The following is a 17,916-nucleotide window of genomic DNA, read 5'->3' on the forward strand; positions in this document are numbered from 1 at the left end:
AATATTTACACTGTCTGTAGCGCGGAGCACTGTGAATGAAACTGATTTTGTATTGCCACGGAATGTGGCTGGCACGCTACACACACCTAACACAGGAATTTGTTCGCCACTATAAGTAGCCAAAGAATGTTTTGCCGCTGAAAGTTTAGGGCGGCCGATAGCCGCATACGTAGCACTATTTATGAGAGTCACAGACGCACCAGTGTCTAATTGAAAATTGAAGGTCTTATCCTGGATGCGTAGCTTCACAAGTAGTTTATTACACTGTCTCTGGATCGGTGCAGCGGAGGCGGAAGACACAAAATCAGCGCGTTTAGCGCGTGTTCGCTGCTTACGACAACTCGTGGGTTGGGCGGTTGGAACAACAACTCCCGCTTCACTTGCAGTCTGTACATTACTTTTTACAGCGTTTGAATTACGCTTGGGTCGCATAGCAGAGGGCTGGGTGGGTGGCTTATTGCGAACAAGTTTATTACCCACACTAACCGTGGAAGAGTCTTTAAACGCGACCTTCTGGGCGGGCTGGCTTTGAAGAACATGAATATCCATGGGCTGGGCAGCACTAGAATTGTTCTTGCGTTTACGCAAACAAACAGTCTGGATGTGTCCTTTCCTTTGACAAAAGTGACAAACCGCGTTTCTCAACGGGCAACGTTCACGAGGATGAGCAAGAACACACTTAGGGCAAGACTGAACTCTATCATTTTGCACACGCGGCTGACGAATGTGTTTAACATGACGCGGCCGGCTAGTGTTTACAGTCTGACTCTGCCGGTGGGGCCGCGGGCGTGACATAACTTGCTTAGCACAGGCAATTTGAGAAATACATGGCTGATCTAACTCACACTCAGCATAGTCAAAAGTATCTTGGGCTTCAATAATGTTCATCACAGTCTCTAATGACGGGTCAGGCAACTTTAAGATAGCAGCACGAATACGAGAATCTGCAATGTTTTGAGTAATAGCGTCTCGTAACATGACATCACTGTAGGAAGCTCCACACACACAATTAAATCGGCACTGACGGGTGAGGCCCCGTAAATCTGTTAACCACTGTTTATTAGATTGATGCGGCAGTTTCTTTAATCTGAAGAACTTGAATCTGGCCGCTGCCACATGAACTCGCGACTCGAAATACTCAGCAAGCTTGGTAACAACAACGTCATAGTCTAAAGCTTCTGGCTTGGATTCCGGGAACAACTTACAAAGTTGCCGCTCATTACCTGTGATTTTGTAGACTGACATGTGCGCCTGCAACTGCGCGAAATATTCTTGCCATTCTTCTCGTGATGCCTCAAAAGCACGAAAAGGCGGTGCTGCCTGTGCTTGTTCCTTGTGTGGTGGTGGATTAGCCGCTTGTTTGGCGATTGCTTCCACCAGACTTTGTATTTGCTGACTCTGTAACAAGATCAACTGTTGTAATTCGGCAGACATAGTGAACACAAATTAAACCAGCCCCCAAAATTCTATCTCAAGAAACAAGTTAAACCAGCCCTGCACACGAGTTTGGAAGTCCTCGTCGCCAGTTTTGTGACGGCGTTCGTAGCGACAACACTTCGCTGTAGAAACGGCCTACGAAGTCACCGCCACACTTTTAATAGCGGGCCGACCGGTCCGCTGGAACAGTGAACAGAAAGATGAAAACCCAAACACTCGGATTAAATGAAAGTCGGTACTTATCTTTATTAACGACGATACAGAACACAGTGGTGAACATGGTCTACAGAAATCTGTCTAGTTCGAGTCGGTGCGACTAGGTCAGCGTCGGCTGACGACAAACAACAACTCTGCTGCGATGAACACACAACTGACTAGCAAGTACACAATTCGGTGGCGAGTCTACAACTGAGCGGCGAATCCAGAACTGTCCTAGCGCTCGCGACTCCAGCGCTTAAGAAGCCAGAAGCCAGCGGTGGCGCGCGCAGACTTGCGGCGATTTCCTGTATCGCTGGCGCTGCTTATACGGACGGCGTCCGGACTTTGATGCTGCCAACCTTTTTGGCAGTGGGCTCGGTTGGCATTACTGGCTAGGATATAACAGTTTCACTGTGAACTTACTCAGATCCACGATCAGTAATGAGGAGCATGACGAGATCCTTGATTCGCAGTCACATCACGTCGGCTCAGCCCCAACAACACTGAGCTCGGCGCACCGCGACTTGCCGCAGCAACCTCGCCCGCCAACGATCACGGTAGGACCGCATTTGCAATGCGCGCTCCCGCCTTTGGCAATCGGCGATATAGTGAGCAGAAAAGAACTTCATCCCGGTTTCTATATTTAGTTTCCATAACTCTGTCTACCCGTCTCACACGCTAGTATACAAGTTTTCCTGCAATCTAATTCTTGCTTCGAAAGGAATCTTTTCCGTAACAACTCGTTTTGTTTCGTTATCGACTTAATTCATTGGAGCCCACGCGCCTGGTAATATTTCTTTCTGGTTCTTCCTTTATTTATCGATCTGTTGTGTGCTCAGTTCGGGTTCGTACTGTTTTGCAATCATGGTTGAAAATGTAATTTGCGTCCTTTACGTGTGTGGGCACCATCTCAGTCGTAATTGTCCAGTATCATGCTGATGGCGACCCTAACAAACATTCACAAACTTTACCATTGTTCTATTTTAGTTGTGTAAATTCGCTCTCAGATTGTTTCATTACCTCGATGTTTATGTTGGGTTGGGTTGTTTGGGGGAAGAGACCAAACAGCGAGGTCATCTGTCTCATCAGATTAGGGAAGGATGGGTAAGGAAGTCGGGCGTGTCCTTTTCAAAGGGACCACCCCGGCATTTGCCCGAAGAGATTTAGGGAAATCACGGGAAACCTAATCAGGATGACCGGACGTAGGATTGAACCGTCGTCCTCCCGAATGCGAGTCCAGTTGAAGGGAAGCAGCCTACTCATGCCGTAGTAAATTCACATCAGTCTTTCCATTGTGTGCCAGCCAGTCCGCTGTAACTAGCTCTGACGTCATAAATGTTGCGCAATACTTTTAAAATCAAATAAATAACCTAAAATGTTTCTAGCATGTCAGGAGTAATACTAAAACAACATGTGTTGAATATCAGTTCGATAACTTTAGCCATTTTCGAAAATTGGACGTTTTTCTGTAAAAATCATTGGCGCAACAGAAAAGAGCTAGAAAATTAAAAATTGATAATTAGATTCATTTTTCATAATTATTTAATAAAAACAGTACTTTGGATTTCACAAATTAAAATTTTAGTGGAAATTCATGATTTTCTGGTTTTCGTCTTAAAACTTAAGGAAGCAAGATAGATTAAGTAGGCTAATAAATAAGGCTAGGATGTTTATATTTAAGTAGGTTGGAGATCCGCTATCACCATAAAGATGTGAGAAGTTTCATTTGAATAACTATAAAACTATAGCGATAGCGTATCTCCAAAGGGTCAGTTCAGAGCTCGTGTAATTAAACTAATTCTCTCGCCCAAAATATTTGACTTAGCCACGTCAAACTTTTATTATGATTACTTACCTGTGTGTTGAATGCACATTTAAATTAAGAGCTTCATCGGCCATCAGCAAGAGAAGCTATGATTTATTAGGTAATTTAAAGTGGTGCATTACTAGCCCAGCGGCTAGTCGGGACAGCCGATTTGATCAGGCGTTCCCTTAGCCGTCCGCACCGCGGCTTTATATATAAGAACGCTGCGCGAGGAAGGAAGGCCCCAGTTCTCTCCAGACGCTGAATAGCACGTCATCTGTGTCAGGAGTCGCTGAATAGCACGTCATCTGTGTCAGGAGTCGCGTCGCGTCAGTATCATTGCTACAAACAGCCTCGGATGCCGTATTAAGTTACTCGAGATACGCGTAACCATGAAATCATTTTCAAGTGAAGTGTTAATTCTGGGATGATTTTCATTATCTAGCTTCAGTTTGCGTATTGTCGTATTTTCACGTGCCGCCGCGGGACAAACATTCTACCATTATTTAGCGTGGCGTTTGATGAACCTAATCATCAAATTATGGCGAGCATTCATTTAAATATTCAATTTGGACAATTATAGTTGCATCAGCGCATTAGACTCTGAACTGCTCTGTTAGTTAGGTTGTGTGGATTCTTTTGTTTTTCATCTGTGACTTTCAGAATATACTCAACTATTTAGAAAATCGTTTTTGATTATAAATCCCGGACAATCTCCTAATTCCTCAGAGCTATAAGCTGTAACTATAAGTGTATTCTCAGATGAAGTGGGCACTAGGAATTCTAATTACAGGCTTCACGTTTTGCTAATCACTTTCTGGTAGCCAATATTGTAGTTAGAGAGCCAGTGTTGAGAACGGCAAACAACAGCAAAAATAATACAAACATTTATATAACAGCAACATATTTTCCTACCCGCCGCCCCACATATGGTGCATCGGCCGGGAATGAAGTGTTTCTACAAACAAATTATATAAACCACCATAACAATTAATTCCACCCGCCGCCCCACACAGTGTGCTAACCACTGCGCCACCTCGCTCAGTGTTTATGTGTTTTGAGTAATTTTACACATTGTTTGAATAAACATTAATTTACGAGATCAAAGAGAGCAACCATTAAAGTAAATTATCCAACTGAAATGCCCAGGTTCTCCAACCACAAGGAATAGACGATGTACCTGGCGAGTTCAGAAACTTATGAAATAACGTTTTCCGACGCGCGTGGCAGTTTATTTCTATGTGTCATGCTTGCCTCAAGGGGTAATCTATCATTTTGTATGAACTGGGGTGATAGATCCAGCATCAATCTAATATGCATACCCACGGCACACCTGATGAGCAAGAGGTCGTGTTGCCGGCCGCTGTGGCCGAGCGGTTCTATGCACTTCAGTTTGGAACCGCGCAGCTGTTATAGTCGCAGGTTCGAATCCTGCCTCGGGCATGGATGTGTCTGATGTCCTTAGATTAGTTAGGTTTAAGTAGTTCTAAGTCTAGTGGACTGATGACCTCAGATGTTATGTCCCATAGTGCTCACACCCATTTGAACCAAGAGGTCGTATTCACAAGTCACGTAATTCTCGTAAAAATCGGACCTCTGGTCTGTGGGCGCCAAGCTGGTGAACGATAGCGTCGCAGGTGTGTTCTTTCAGTTCAGAGCAGACCAATAAGGAGGGCAAGGCATCTACCTAAGTTCGCCAACACTCTCATCAAACGTTTACAACACGATTCTCGCCTTGTCACAAGGACAGTTCTCCTTCTGGATGACGGCATCGCCTTCGGAGAAGACATCAGGAGTGAACACATGCAGGTGGTCCACAATAATTTTAACCTACCTTTGCACAGACATGAATTACTTACATGTGCATGGCCTCACCACCACTCACGTAGGTCATCTTACCTGTGGAGACACTATACTGCACACACTGCAGCTTATGCGTAAGTTACGAAATTTAAAAGACGTTTTTCTTGCATGATGTTGCTTCCCCCACCATCGCCTACGAGTTTCAGTAACTGCCGCTAGGTTCATATGAATTCATTTTTCTCTTGTTCGTTGGACAGTACACGTCTTAAATCATTTGCTTGCGTACGTCAACAGTTAGCGCCATGACAAAATAATGGTCTTAGTTTTCAACTAACTAAATAAATACTTTGTCAAGTGGAAAAACATTCTAAAACCGCCCGACAGGCACCTCAGCACTCAGCATTCCCTGTAATCAGTTTTGTAATAGAGTAAGAGCATCGTTTAAAATGACTTGCTGACGTACAATGAAAATAATTTTTTGCTTCAGTCATAGAGTATAAATTTTATGATGCAGTGTAAACAAAAAACTTGGCGCAATCACTAAGTAATGATTGTCTGTACAGTAGTACAAAATTTGGTTACAGAATTAAGTATTATCGACAAACGAAACGTATACTTCGCAGCACCTGTGACCAGTGAGAATCTTGAGTAACTAGAAATTAAAAAAGAAAAACAGAGCTGTAGAGATAAAACTCTTTCCGATGTTCTTTAGTGTGCTGTAGATAGCATCTTATTATTTAAAGCAAAAATTTAGAAATATTACTCTTCAAAATGCGACACGTGTATTGCAGTGATGGTAGTGTCTCGAGTTGCCAGACGTCGTAATGTTAGTTGTAATTTAATGCAAGCTGGCGCGGCATGTGAAATACATACAGGGTGATTATAATTAAAGTTAACCTTTCAAAACGCTGTAAGGTCACATTGAAACCACCTGTCGTAACCCGTCCTCGAAATACTAATCTACACTGATGACGCTTTCGTGGCAACTTACTGATGTATTACCTGTTGGTCGTCTCGTGATCTTCGGCCAATGTGCGTCACCAGCAATGAAGGGTGAATCCTTGACAATGCCAGACACTGATACCAGCAAAACGTCAGAAAAATCGTTAAACAGAATATGCTGACCTAAGATGCCGTGACGAAAGGCAACGGGTAATACGTTCACATAACGTGTTAGCACTTGACACAGGTCAGCGCTGCTATCTGTTGAGGTCAGTGCATGGAAATAATGCTTATCCTTCAAGCGTCACACACTGTTATGTTTAGCTTTTTAACATGTGTTTAATTCATATAGAATACCGTGGAAATGTAACTAGCTCTGCTGTCACCTCACGAGTAGTAGTGAATCTGCTGTAATGTAATGTGATCTGTCCATAGCATGTTCAGCGCGGCGACGGACGACCTCCTGTTGAGGACCCTGGATTACGTGACGCCTGATTCTTCCCTGCCCGAGGGAACCTACCTAGAAGAGGTCATGCTGCCCTGGGTGCGACAGGGTGGCTTCCCTTTCATCTCCGTCTCCAGGAACTACACCGACGGTTCAGCTGTCATATCACAGGTGCTTCGACTTTCCCACCTCGGGAGACGCTGGATTCACCTCGATAACACTTCTACGTAACGTCACTACTTCTGCATATTCATTCTCGACTGTCGGGGACATCTATCGACTTCCGTGGTAATATCGTGTTCTAGGAAGTGGGGGAAAACATGTTTGAAAGCTTTTATACTACTAGGTATGTCCTCTGAAAACAGGCTGCTTCGAGTATAGAGGACCACTCCAAAGCGTGTCGCTAAAAGCGTAACGGCAGTTGAAATTTCGAGGCGTAAGCTGCAAGGCTCTACAGTAGTGTAGCGCTTAGAATGTCGGAATGTGGAAAAGAATGTAGCTGGTACCTCGAACTTTTTTCCGCATTTGCTTTTTTAAAAAATCCTCGGACTTTATTAAGCTGAGTACAGTATGTTCTGCAGTATTTGACGTTATGTCCATATAAGAGCGCTATATCCCAGGAGTGACTTGTAACTGTCAATAATTTACAAATTAAGCATAAATCACCTAAATATCAGTAAATGTTCGATACAAGTTGTTCATCGAGTAAAACAAAAAAAGTACAACTCAAAATAAAAAGCGTAGAAAAGACTGATACACAAAAACAATTAAAACACAGCATAGTCTCAACCGTCTATAAAGTACAAAAGAAGATTTGCAAGCTAGTTATTTTAGGATACTTCTGTTTCGAACGAGAACGTATGTTATGTACGAATGCATGCTTTCGTGGCGATATCGGTTACTAAAATGTTCTCGGGTTTCAAGCCGCATCAATAGGTTAACTGCCCTAGAGCTTTCGGCAGAGTCCCGGGACCAAAACATGGTCATATATGGTGCTGGACTAGGCACCGGTGACATCACTGAGGGCGGCGCAGCTGTATAAGCACGGCAACGGCATTCAGAGGACGGTCAACCATTTGACAATGACAGAGGAGATCTCTACCGATAGCTCGTCAGCAGTTAACCACTTGATGCGGCTCGAAACCCAAGAATATTTTATTAAAGAACATACATATGCAGATGTAATATACAGGGTGATTCAAAAAGAATACCACAACTTTAGGAATTTAAAACTCTGCAACGACAAAAGGCAGAGCTAAGCACTATCTGTCGGCGAATTAAGGGAGCTATAAAGTTTCATTTAGTTGTACATTTGTTCGCTTGAGGCGCTGTTGACTAGGCGTCAGCGTCAGTTGATGCTAAGATGGCGACCGCTCAACAGAAAGCTTTTTGTGTTATTGAGTACGGCAGAAGTGAATCGACGACAGTTATTCAGCGTGCATTTCGAACGAAGTATGCTGTTAAACCTCCTGATAGGTGGTGTATTAAACGTTGGTATAAACAGTTTACAGAGAATGGGTGTTTGTGCAAAGGGAAAAGTTCTGGACGGCCGAGAACGAGTGATGAAAATGTAGGACACATCCAGCAAGCATTTGTTCGCAGCCCAGGAAAATCGACTCGCAGAGCTAGCAAAGAGCTGCAAATTCCACAATCAACTGAATGGAGAGTCCGTAACTACCTGAACGTCAACTACCCGAGGCGATGGATCGGCCGCCAGGAAGCCCGTGACAGAGCACTTCATCACTGGCCTCCAAGAAGCTCTGATCTTACCCCCTGCGATTTTTTCTTATGGGGGTATGTTAAGGATATGGTGTTTCGGCCACCTCTCCCAGCCACCATTGATGATTTGAAACGAGAAATAACAGCAGCTATCCAAACTGTTACGCCTGATATGCTACAGAGAGTGTGGAACGAGTTGGAGTATCGGGTTGATATTGCTCGTGTGTCTGGAGGGGGCCATATTGAACATCTCTGAACTTGTTTTCGAGTGAAAAAAAACCTTTTTAAATACTCTTTGTAATGATGTATAACAGAAGGTTATATTATGTTTCTTTCATTAAATACACATTTTTAAAGTTGTGGTATTCTTTTTGAATCACCCTGTATTCTGTACCTACAGCTGCTTTTTCTCATTGTTTCAGTTACTTTCACAAGTTCGTTTTCTTTCGCGGTGAATTGTAATTGTTCGCACAAATTAGAATATACTTCCCACAACCACCACACTTTTTCCATTGGGGAAACTTACTGTTAAGTACTTTTCGTATTACATAATTATGTATTTTAATTACTTTTGATATTACATAATTGCATCTACATCATACTCCGCAAGCCACGTAATGGTGTGTGGCGGATGGTACCTTTTGTACCACCAACTGAGCCCTCCAATCCTGTTCCACTCGCGAATAGCGCGAGGGAAGAACGATTGTCAGTAAGCCACTGTATTGGCTCTAATTTCTCAAATTTTCTGCTCATGGTCATTACGAGAGACATATGTAGGGGGAAGTAATATGTTGGCCGGCTCAACAACCGTATGTAAAAAACGAGTATGGAGTTGGCTGGTTCTCACTTTCAAAGAAAGAAAAGACAGCAATAGTTTTCAAAACTGTACTAATCGAAGATATGAAATGCTGCTTTAATTCGTGAGCAAGAGTGGTTACAACAGTCAAAACGATACTCCATATTTACAATCCGTTTACGGTTTGAGAAAAGCGTTATGGTAATATTAGATTTATTATTCTGGTGTGCAAAGCACTTATAATTTTGTATGCGAAACTAGACAAAAGTACTTTACCTATATAGTCTTCAAATGACCAAACATATCAATTAAAACGAAGTCAATAAACATGTCAAATGGAATAAGGTAAGGGAAGATGTGGCTTATCCATTGGTATGGAGCAAATAAATCGGTTCAGTTTTTAATGTTAATGAGGCGCACACATAATGATTGGGTATTTACAGACCATTTCTGAAAAGAACATAACTTTTATGCATACATTACTTTCATTCAAAAGCGTTATGGTAATATTAGATTTATTATTCTGGTGTGCAAAGCACTTATAATTTTACAAAATTGTTGAGGCTTTCGTGGCCACTTGTTGACAAACTGCCTATTGGCTTCTGTCTCGGGTTCTTCGGCCGACGTTCATCTAATGATTTTTCTGACGTTTCGCCAGCACGAGTGGCTGGCATTGTCAAAGCTTCACCCTCCAATGCCGGCGGTGAACTGGCAATGGAGGGTGAAGCTTTAACAATGCCAGCCACTCGTGCTGGCGAAACGTCAGAAAAATCATTAGATGAACGTCGGCCGAAGAACCCGAGACAGAAGCCAATACTTATAATTTTGTATGCGAAACTAGACAAAAGTACTTTACCTATATAGTCTTCAAAATGAATAAACATATAAATTAAAACGAAGTCAATAAACATGTCAAATGGAATAAGGTAAGGGAAGATGTGGCTTATCCATTGGTATGGAGCAAATAAATGGGTTAAGTTTTTAATGTTAATGAGGCGCACATATACTGATTGGGTATTTACAGACCATTTCTGAAAAGAACATAACTGTTATGCATACATTACTTTCATTCTTGGGAATAATAAGGTATTGAAAACAGCAGACAGTCACAATATTTCAGATCGAACGTTTCCTAGGTTGTTTCATGTATCAACACGATGATGGTGCCAACTCCCGAGTGAAATCGTGAGACTGTAGGCTCACCACAGTGATACCTCTGCGTAAACACAAGATGGATAACCACTGCAAACGAGGCTCATCACGCTCATACTCGACACGACCACGAAAGTCGCTAGATGTCCACGACGGTCGAAACCGCGCACGTCCACGTCATAGTGACGTCACGCAGACGTGTTATCGATGTGAACCTAGCGTTTCCCTTCCCACTTCCCACTGAGGTCTACTCAGCAGCCCTCACGGAACCACCTGTGTGAATTTGCAGGCACCGTACCTGTCGGACGCAGACACCGTGTGGCCAGTGCCCATCACCTACACGTCCCGCTCTGAGGCGAACTTCTCCGCCTCTCCCCCACGGCTCTGGCTGCTGGAGTCTGAGCTGGAGGTGCCGGCCGTGGCTCAGCCAGACGACTGGCTACTCCTCAACCTGCACGTGGCTGGTGAGTGACCGATTTCTATTCTGGAGCTTAAATTTAGCTTTTTTTCCCAAACAATCCGTGACATTTTATTCAAAGTAAATACGTAAAACTGCAACCAGTCACTTTTTGAAATAGTGATTTATTCATTCCATGAACCGGTTTTCGAATCTTTTCAGGCTCGTCTTCAGATGGTGCACAGAAAATTACATGTTACATAGCTATTTCAAGCGTAATGCTGGATGCTGGCTTGCGACTATGGATGGCTTTTGTTGTTAGTATCTGTCTCCATCGTTTGTGATGGCCAGTTGCTACCACATCTGTACTACAGAATATGTATCTTGTGACTGGTTTGATGCGGCCCGCTACGAATTGCTCTACTGTGCCGACCTCTTCATTTCAGAGTAACACCTGCAGCCTGTGCCCTCAGTTATTTGCTGGATGTATCCCAATCTCAGTCTTCCCCTGGATGTATTCCAGACTCAATCTCCTTCTAGACTTTTTACCTTCTACAACTTCCTCTAGCATCATGAAAGTTATTCCGTGATGTCTTAACAGATGTCCTACCATCCTGTCCCGTCTCCTTGTCTGTGTTTTCCGTATAGTCCTTTCCTCGCCGATTCTCCAAAGAATATCTCATTCCTCAACTCATCACTCCAAGTAATTTTCAACATTCTTCTGTAGCAATGCAAAACGAATTACTTATGGTCATTACTATTCACTTTATACACGAGATTCAACTCTTCGACGGAACGTTAGAAGTTTTTGAACTGAACATCACCTAAAAACTGACACATCGTTTTTCCGAATGGAATATTCAATTGAAACACTTTCAGGTATCCTCACGGATAACGACAGCACTGTTATGGATGTCAATCGCGGCACGTTTGGCGAAAAAAAGATTATTCCTTGCTTTGTTCATACGATTACTTAGTCGTAAATACATGTTCTGATGATGTAAAACACTGAACTGAAGATTCGAGATATTGTCAAGTATATTAAAGGGAGCATCAGAGCAAGTAACGAGTTATGGGAAAGATAGCTAGATACGGGACTGCAAGAAGTCCAAATTGAAGAAAATGGTACCTGACTTTCGCATACGATAGAATTTGTACTCAGAGGGATACTTTTAACTAGAGGTGAGGCTCCCTCAACGGATTCTAGTAGCGAGTTATACCGTGTCAAAGAAATGGCGGAATTGCTACACCGTTTGAAAAATTAACAAAAGTAATGTCAGGGGGCAGTTACTTTACAGTAAACAAAGTGATCCCGTTGGCCAGGTGTGTTCGATACGCAGTCGAAACTACGACACCTACAAATTAAATTAAAAAAAGAAATAAATAAACAACTGGCAAGAAGATTCGACGACTTAGATCACTCTGTTGTATTGGAAGTTTTAAAAACTCTTGACCCAAGATTCAAGTTCATGCATTTAAAAGATGCTGTCGCTAAATCAAAGGTAATTAGTTACTTAAATGAACATGTAAGGGAATTATTGCACTTGCAATCAAGAACGACACAACCGATGAGTCGATGAAAGAAGATTCAGAATCTGAATCTGGAAATACCACAAGCGATTGTCACACAAAAACGTTGTAACCTCCCCCTCACTTATCGACCTTAATGACAAGCAAAAATTAAACCGCGTGTACCTAATGGAAATTTGGGAAAAGCAATCGTCACCGAAGTTAATCTGTCGGTAAAGAGGGAGGAAAAGGTTACATCTAAATGAAAAGAAAAATGCAAATGAAACTGGTGGAAATTAATTTTGAAAAGGGGTTAAGTTAATAAAGAAAGTAAATGTGCGGCCGTTACGTTAACAATTAACTAGCGGTAATTAGATATTTGAGATTTGGAGGAAAATCACGGTCGCCAGTCCTATGGACAATTACTATAGTAACTGAAAAAGAAAGGTTATTACACATATAATTAGCACTAGAAGCGTGGCAACTGAAGGTTGACACGTGTAGTGTGAAAACTGAAAGTTTGTCAGAAGTAATAAATTTCGCTACACTCTGACTTAATTTAGCAAAAGAATTAATAAAACCGGAAAATTGAAAGTTAAATTACTGACTGAAATCAATAGTGAGCTTTGTTTCTGAAGCACATCGAAATTCAGTAAAATACGGTTAGTCTTGGGCTACCTCAACAATCATTTCAAAAGCTACTTGAATCTACGCATTTAGAAATAAGAAATTTAACTTTGAACTTGAATTAAATGATTCTGAACAATTAACAATAGTAAAATTTAGTACGTACCAAGCAGAGCTGCAGTCACAGGTAAGCTAAAACATGGTAACAAAACTCGCACTCTTAATTTGTGCTTGCGTAATCTAAATACTGTAGCCAGCTATGAATACATTAACTGAACTTTGAAATTAAAGCAGTGAAATGGAATGATATTACTTTATTACTTCAACGCTGGCGTCTGAATTTCAACGACACTCGGGTTCATTCCGGAAAAGGAAGGGACCCTGCTTGGTAATGCAATTGGGACAATGAGCAACAAAGGTTCATGCTACGTTGCTGCAATTTTGTGATTTGAACAGTTTGAAAAGCTGAGGTCTGCCATACAGTTCTAAAACTTTACGTGCTTCCAGTGTTCCTTGTTGGTTGATTGAAGGTTTGAAGTCGTCGATCGAGGAGGTGGCGACAGTCACTCATTGTCGGCCGTCGCTGTTGCAGAAGCTGGATGTTGGCGCGCCTTCTTCTCGACACGGTCGCCAGGCGAAACGGGCTCTTGATGTGCGCCAGCTAATGCTTCCCGTCCGCGACACCGTGTCAGAAACTATCATAGCAAGGCGAGCGCAATTACATGCTGCCAAACCCCGAAAGCGCGGCAACTCGCGGGAGCGTCACACAACACACCTGCTCCACTGCACTACTCCAGCCAGACTCCCCTCTGCGTAAAAATACAAATAATATTTACAAAACAAACAAATAATACATCGACATAAATGCATAAATATATATATATACAAATAGTAAAACAATTACAATATATAAAGACATAGAAAAGCCATATCTTCAGGTAACAAAATAAGGAAAAAATTTATAGTACGATGGATGGAAATAGGAGGATATGCATTTCCGTCATTACAAGTGATCGACATCTGGTGGAAACATTAGTGAAAATGAGATTCAGATGCGTCTGTTGTCTCCTCTTACACCAATAAAAAGGGACTATACTGAAGTCAAGGAGGGCCTGAAGTTACCTTCTCCAAAACTTGCAAAAATTTCAAAGGCGTATCTTCCCGCGGTTCCCTCATCTGTGCCAAGCGAGCTCTTGTTCTCGGAGAATGCGGTAATCTTCACATAGGAAGGAAACAAGACTGCTTGGAACTACGAGGATGGTTTGAAAAGTTCTCGGAAATGAGTAGAAAAAAAGTACTTGCATCACTGAAATATTTTGTTTATTTTCCAATGTAGTCTCCCTGTAGATTACTGCACTTGGTCCAACGATGTTCTAGCGGCTTTATCCCATCTCGGAAATGAGTTTCCTCCAGGCCTGCAGCTGACCGCGGTGGTCTATCGGTTCTAGGCGCGCAGTCCGGAACCGCGCGACTGCTACGGTCGCAGGTTCGAATCCTGCCTCGGGCATGGATGTGTGTGATGTCTTTAGGTTAGTTAGGTTTAAGTAGTTCTAAGTTCTAGGGGACTGATGACCACAGATGTTAAGTCCCATAGTGCTCAGAGCCATTTGAGCCATTTGAGTCCAGGCCTGCAAAATAGGTAACTCCTGCTATCAATTCTTCGTTTGAAGTGAATCTTCGTCCACCAAGAAAATTTTTCAGTTTTGGGAAGAGATGGAAGTCTGACGGAGCCATATCAGGTAAATAAGGCGGGTGTGTCAACAGTTCATAACTTAATTCGTGTATTTTTGCCATGGCGACGGCACATGTGTGCGGGCGCGCATTGTCTTGATGGAAAATGACTTTCTTCCTCGCTAAACCTGACCTCTTCTAGCGTATCTTTTGTTGCATTGTCCAGGAGGTTAGCATAGTATTTTCCAGTAATTTTTTGCCCAATGGGGAGGTAATCTACAAACAGAATCCCCTTCACATCTCAGAACACTGATACTATGTCCTTTCTCGCCGAAGGAATTATCTTTGCTTTCTTTGGTGGCGAAGAATCAGCATGTTTCGACTGCTTTGACTGTTGTTTTGTCTCTGGGGTATAGTAGTGCACACGAGTTTCATCTGTGGTCGCAAACCGGCGTAAAAAAACTGTTCGTTTCTCCTAAAACGGGCCAAACATTGATCCGATATGACCATTCTCATTCGTTTTTGATCCTGCGTCAAGAGTCGCGGCAACCATCTTGCAGATAATTTTTCATGTCTAATTCTTCAGTTAAAATGTGATACACCCTTCAGATGACATCTGGAAAGCGTGAGCAATTTCATGCACTTTCAATCGGCGATCCTCCATGACCATTTTGTGCACATTTGCAATGATTTCTGGAGTAGTGACACATCTTGGCCGACCACTGTGCAGATCATCATCTAAGTTCTCCCGACTAAATTTAAGCTCATTTGCCCACTTCGCAACTGTCGAGTATGAAGCAGCAAAGTCCCCCCAGTGTATTCTGGAAATCGGCATGAATGTCCTTTGCTTTCATACCTTTCTTTACGAAATACTTAATCACTGCTCGAATCTCGATTTTCTCCATCGTCGCAAATCACTACATGAGAACAACAGAGCCACCTCACTGCCACAGCTCTCTTCCAAGAGCACTGACGAGGCACTTGTTTACAGGCAACAGTCCAATGGATATCACGTGAACAACTCGTTGCGCTTGTGCTGACCTCTCGTGTTGATTCCGAGAGCTTTTCAAACCACCCTCTTAGATTAATTAAGCTTCTTTCCCTAAATTCGCTTTCAAAAGTGTTTAATCGTTAAAAATATAAAAAAACGAATTTTCTTCACGAGATCCATTTTATTTAGTTTCGTAATCTGATTTACTTGAAGATAGTTAATCATCGCATCGCGCCTCACGTAACTTAACGTCAAGAAAAGTAGGTAGATATAAGTACATTTGCGGAGAAACAGGTGACTATTTCCAGTTCCTTTGTGCTTTAAAATACCTCTAACCTCACAACTCACATTCATTTATTAAGCTACTCACAAATCCCAAAGAAAGCAGGTGTTGACAGATGTGAAAATTACCGAACTATCACTTTAATAAGTCACAGCTGCAAAATACTAACGCGAATTCTTTACAGACGAATGGAAAAACTAGTAGAAGCGGACCTCGGGGAAGATCAGTTTGGATTCCGTAGAAATGTTGGAACACGTGAGGCAATACAAACCTTACGACTTATCTTAGAAGAAAGTTTAAGAAAAGGCAAACCTACGTTTCTAGCATTTGTAGACTTAGAGAAAGCTTTTGACGACGTTAACTGGAATACTCTCTTTCAAATTCCGAAGGTGGCAGGGGTAAAATACAGGGAAAAAAAGGCTATTTACAATTTGTATAGAAACCAGATGGCAGTTATAAGAGTCGAGGGGCATGAAAGGGAAGCAGTGGTTGGGAAAGGAGTGAGACAAGGTTGTAGTCTATCCCCGATGTTATTCAATCTGTATATTGAGCAAGCAGTAAAGGAAACAAAAGAAAAATTCGGAGTAGGTATTAAAATTCATGGAGAAGAAGTAAAAACTTTGAGGTTCGCCGATGACATTGTAATTCTGTCAGAGACAGCAAAGGACTTGGAAGAGCAGTTGAACGGAATGGACAGTGTCTTGAAAGGAGGATATAAGATGAACATCAACAAAAGCAAAACGAGGATAATGGAATGTAGTCAAATTAAATCGGGTGATGCTGAGGGGATTAGATTAGGAAATGAGACACTTAAAGTAGTAAAGGAGTTCTGCTATTTAGGGAGTAAAATAACTGATGATGGTCGAAGTAGAGAGGATATAAAGTGTAGACTGGAAATTGCAAGGAAATCGTTTCTGAAGAAGAGAAATTTGTTAACATCAAGTATAGATTTAAGTGTCAGGAAGTCGTTTCTGAAAGTATTTGTATGGAGTGTAGCCATGTATGGAAGTGAAACATGGACGATAAATAGTTTGGACAAGAAGAGAATAGAAGCTTTCGAAATGTGGTGCTACAGAAGAATGCTGAAGATAAGGTGGGTAGATCACGTAACTAATGAGGAGGTATTGAATAGGATTGGGGAGAAGAGAAGTTTGTGGCACAACTTGACTAGAAGAAGGGATCGGTTGGTAGGACATGTTTTGAGGCATCAAGGGATCACAAATTTAGCATTGGAGGGCAGCGTGGAGGGTAAAAATCGTAGAGGGAGACCAAGAGATCAATACACTAAGCAGATTCAGAAGGATGTAGGTTGTAGTAGGTACTGGCAGATGAAGAAGCTTGCACAGGATAGAGTAGCATGGAGAGCTGCATATCAAACCAGTCTCAGGACTGAAGACCACAACAACAACAACAACTCACAAATAAAATCATGTTGACGTGCTGTTTCTAATTTTTCTAAAATACATAAAAATTGCGTAAAAACATCGTCGTATGATTTTTAAGAGCAATTTTTTTTTTAATATCGGTGCTTCTTCGTGCGAACATCAAGGTCTCAACGTCGATATTTTTAAGAAAGATGTTGCAACCTCATTTGTACAAGGACCTTCAGAGGATTGATGAATGGTGCAGAGTCCGGCAGTTGACCCTGTTCGAAAATAAATGTAACATGTTACGCACACATTGGAAAAGAATTCCACTACTGTGAACAACGCTACTGATGAGAAATTGCTGGAAACAGAAACTACCATAAAATATCTAGGAGTAGCTATCCAGAGCGACCTGACGTGAAATAACCACTTAAAACAATTAGTACGAAATGCAAATGCGAGTCTGAGATTCACTGGAAGAATCTTAAGAAAATGTAATCTGTCTACTAAAGAAGGGGCTTACAAGGTGCTTGTTCGACCGGTTTTTGGGTGTTGTTAATCAGTCTGGGACCATTACTAGGTAGGATTGATAGAAGAGATAGAGAAGATGGAAGGAAGGGCGGCGCTGTCCAGCATGGGATCTGTTTAGTCCGTGCGAGACCTTTACAGGGATGCTCAACAAACTCAAAGCGACGCGCGCCACAAGAGAGGCGTTGTGCGTCACGAAGAACTGTACCGGTGAAATTTCAATAGAGTCTGGCAACATATTACACCC

At 42.2% G+C, this 17,916-nt stretch overlaps 1 protein-coding gene across 1 annotated transcript in view; it reads left to right on the top strand.

The window, feature by feature from the left end:
* LOC126229575 (aminopeptidase N-like) overlaps positions 1 to 17,916 on the top strand; it is a 166,043-nt gene that overhangs the window by 96,380 nt on the left and 51,747 nt on the right. The window contains exons 10-11 of the mRNA XM_049942342.1: positions 6,620 to 6,800; positions 10,586 to 10,760. Coding sequence (XP_049798299.1) covers positions 6,620 to 6,800; positions 10,586 to 10,760 — 356 coding nt within the window. The remainder of the gene's footprint in view (positions 1 to 6,619; positions 6,801 to 10,585; positions 10,761 to 17,916) is intronic.

The sequence above is a fragment of the Schistocerca nitens genome, unplaced genomic scaffold (assembly GCF_023898315.1).
Source record: "Schistocerca nitens isolate TAMUIC-IGC-003100 unplaced genomic scaffold, iqSchNite1.1 HiC_scaffold_375, whole genome shotgun sequence".
In the NCBI taxonomy this organism is placed as follows: Eukaryota; Metazoa; Arthropoda; class Insecta; order Orthoptera; family Acrididae; genus Schistocerca; species Schistocerca nitens.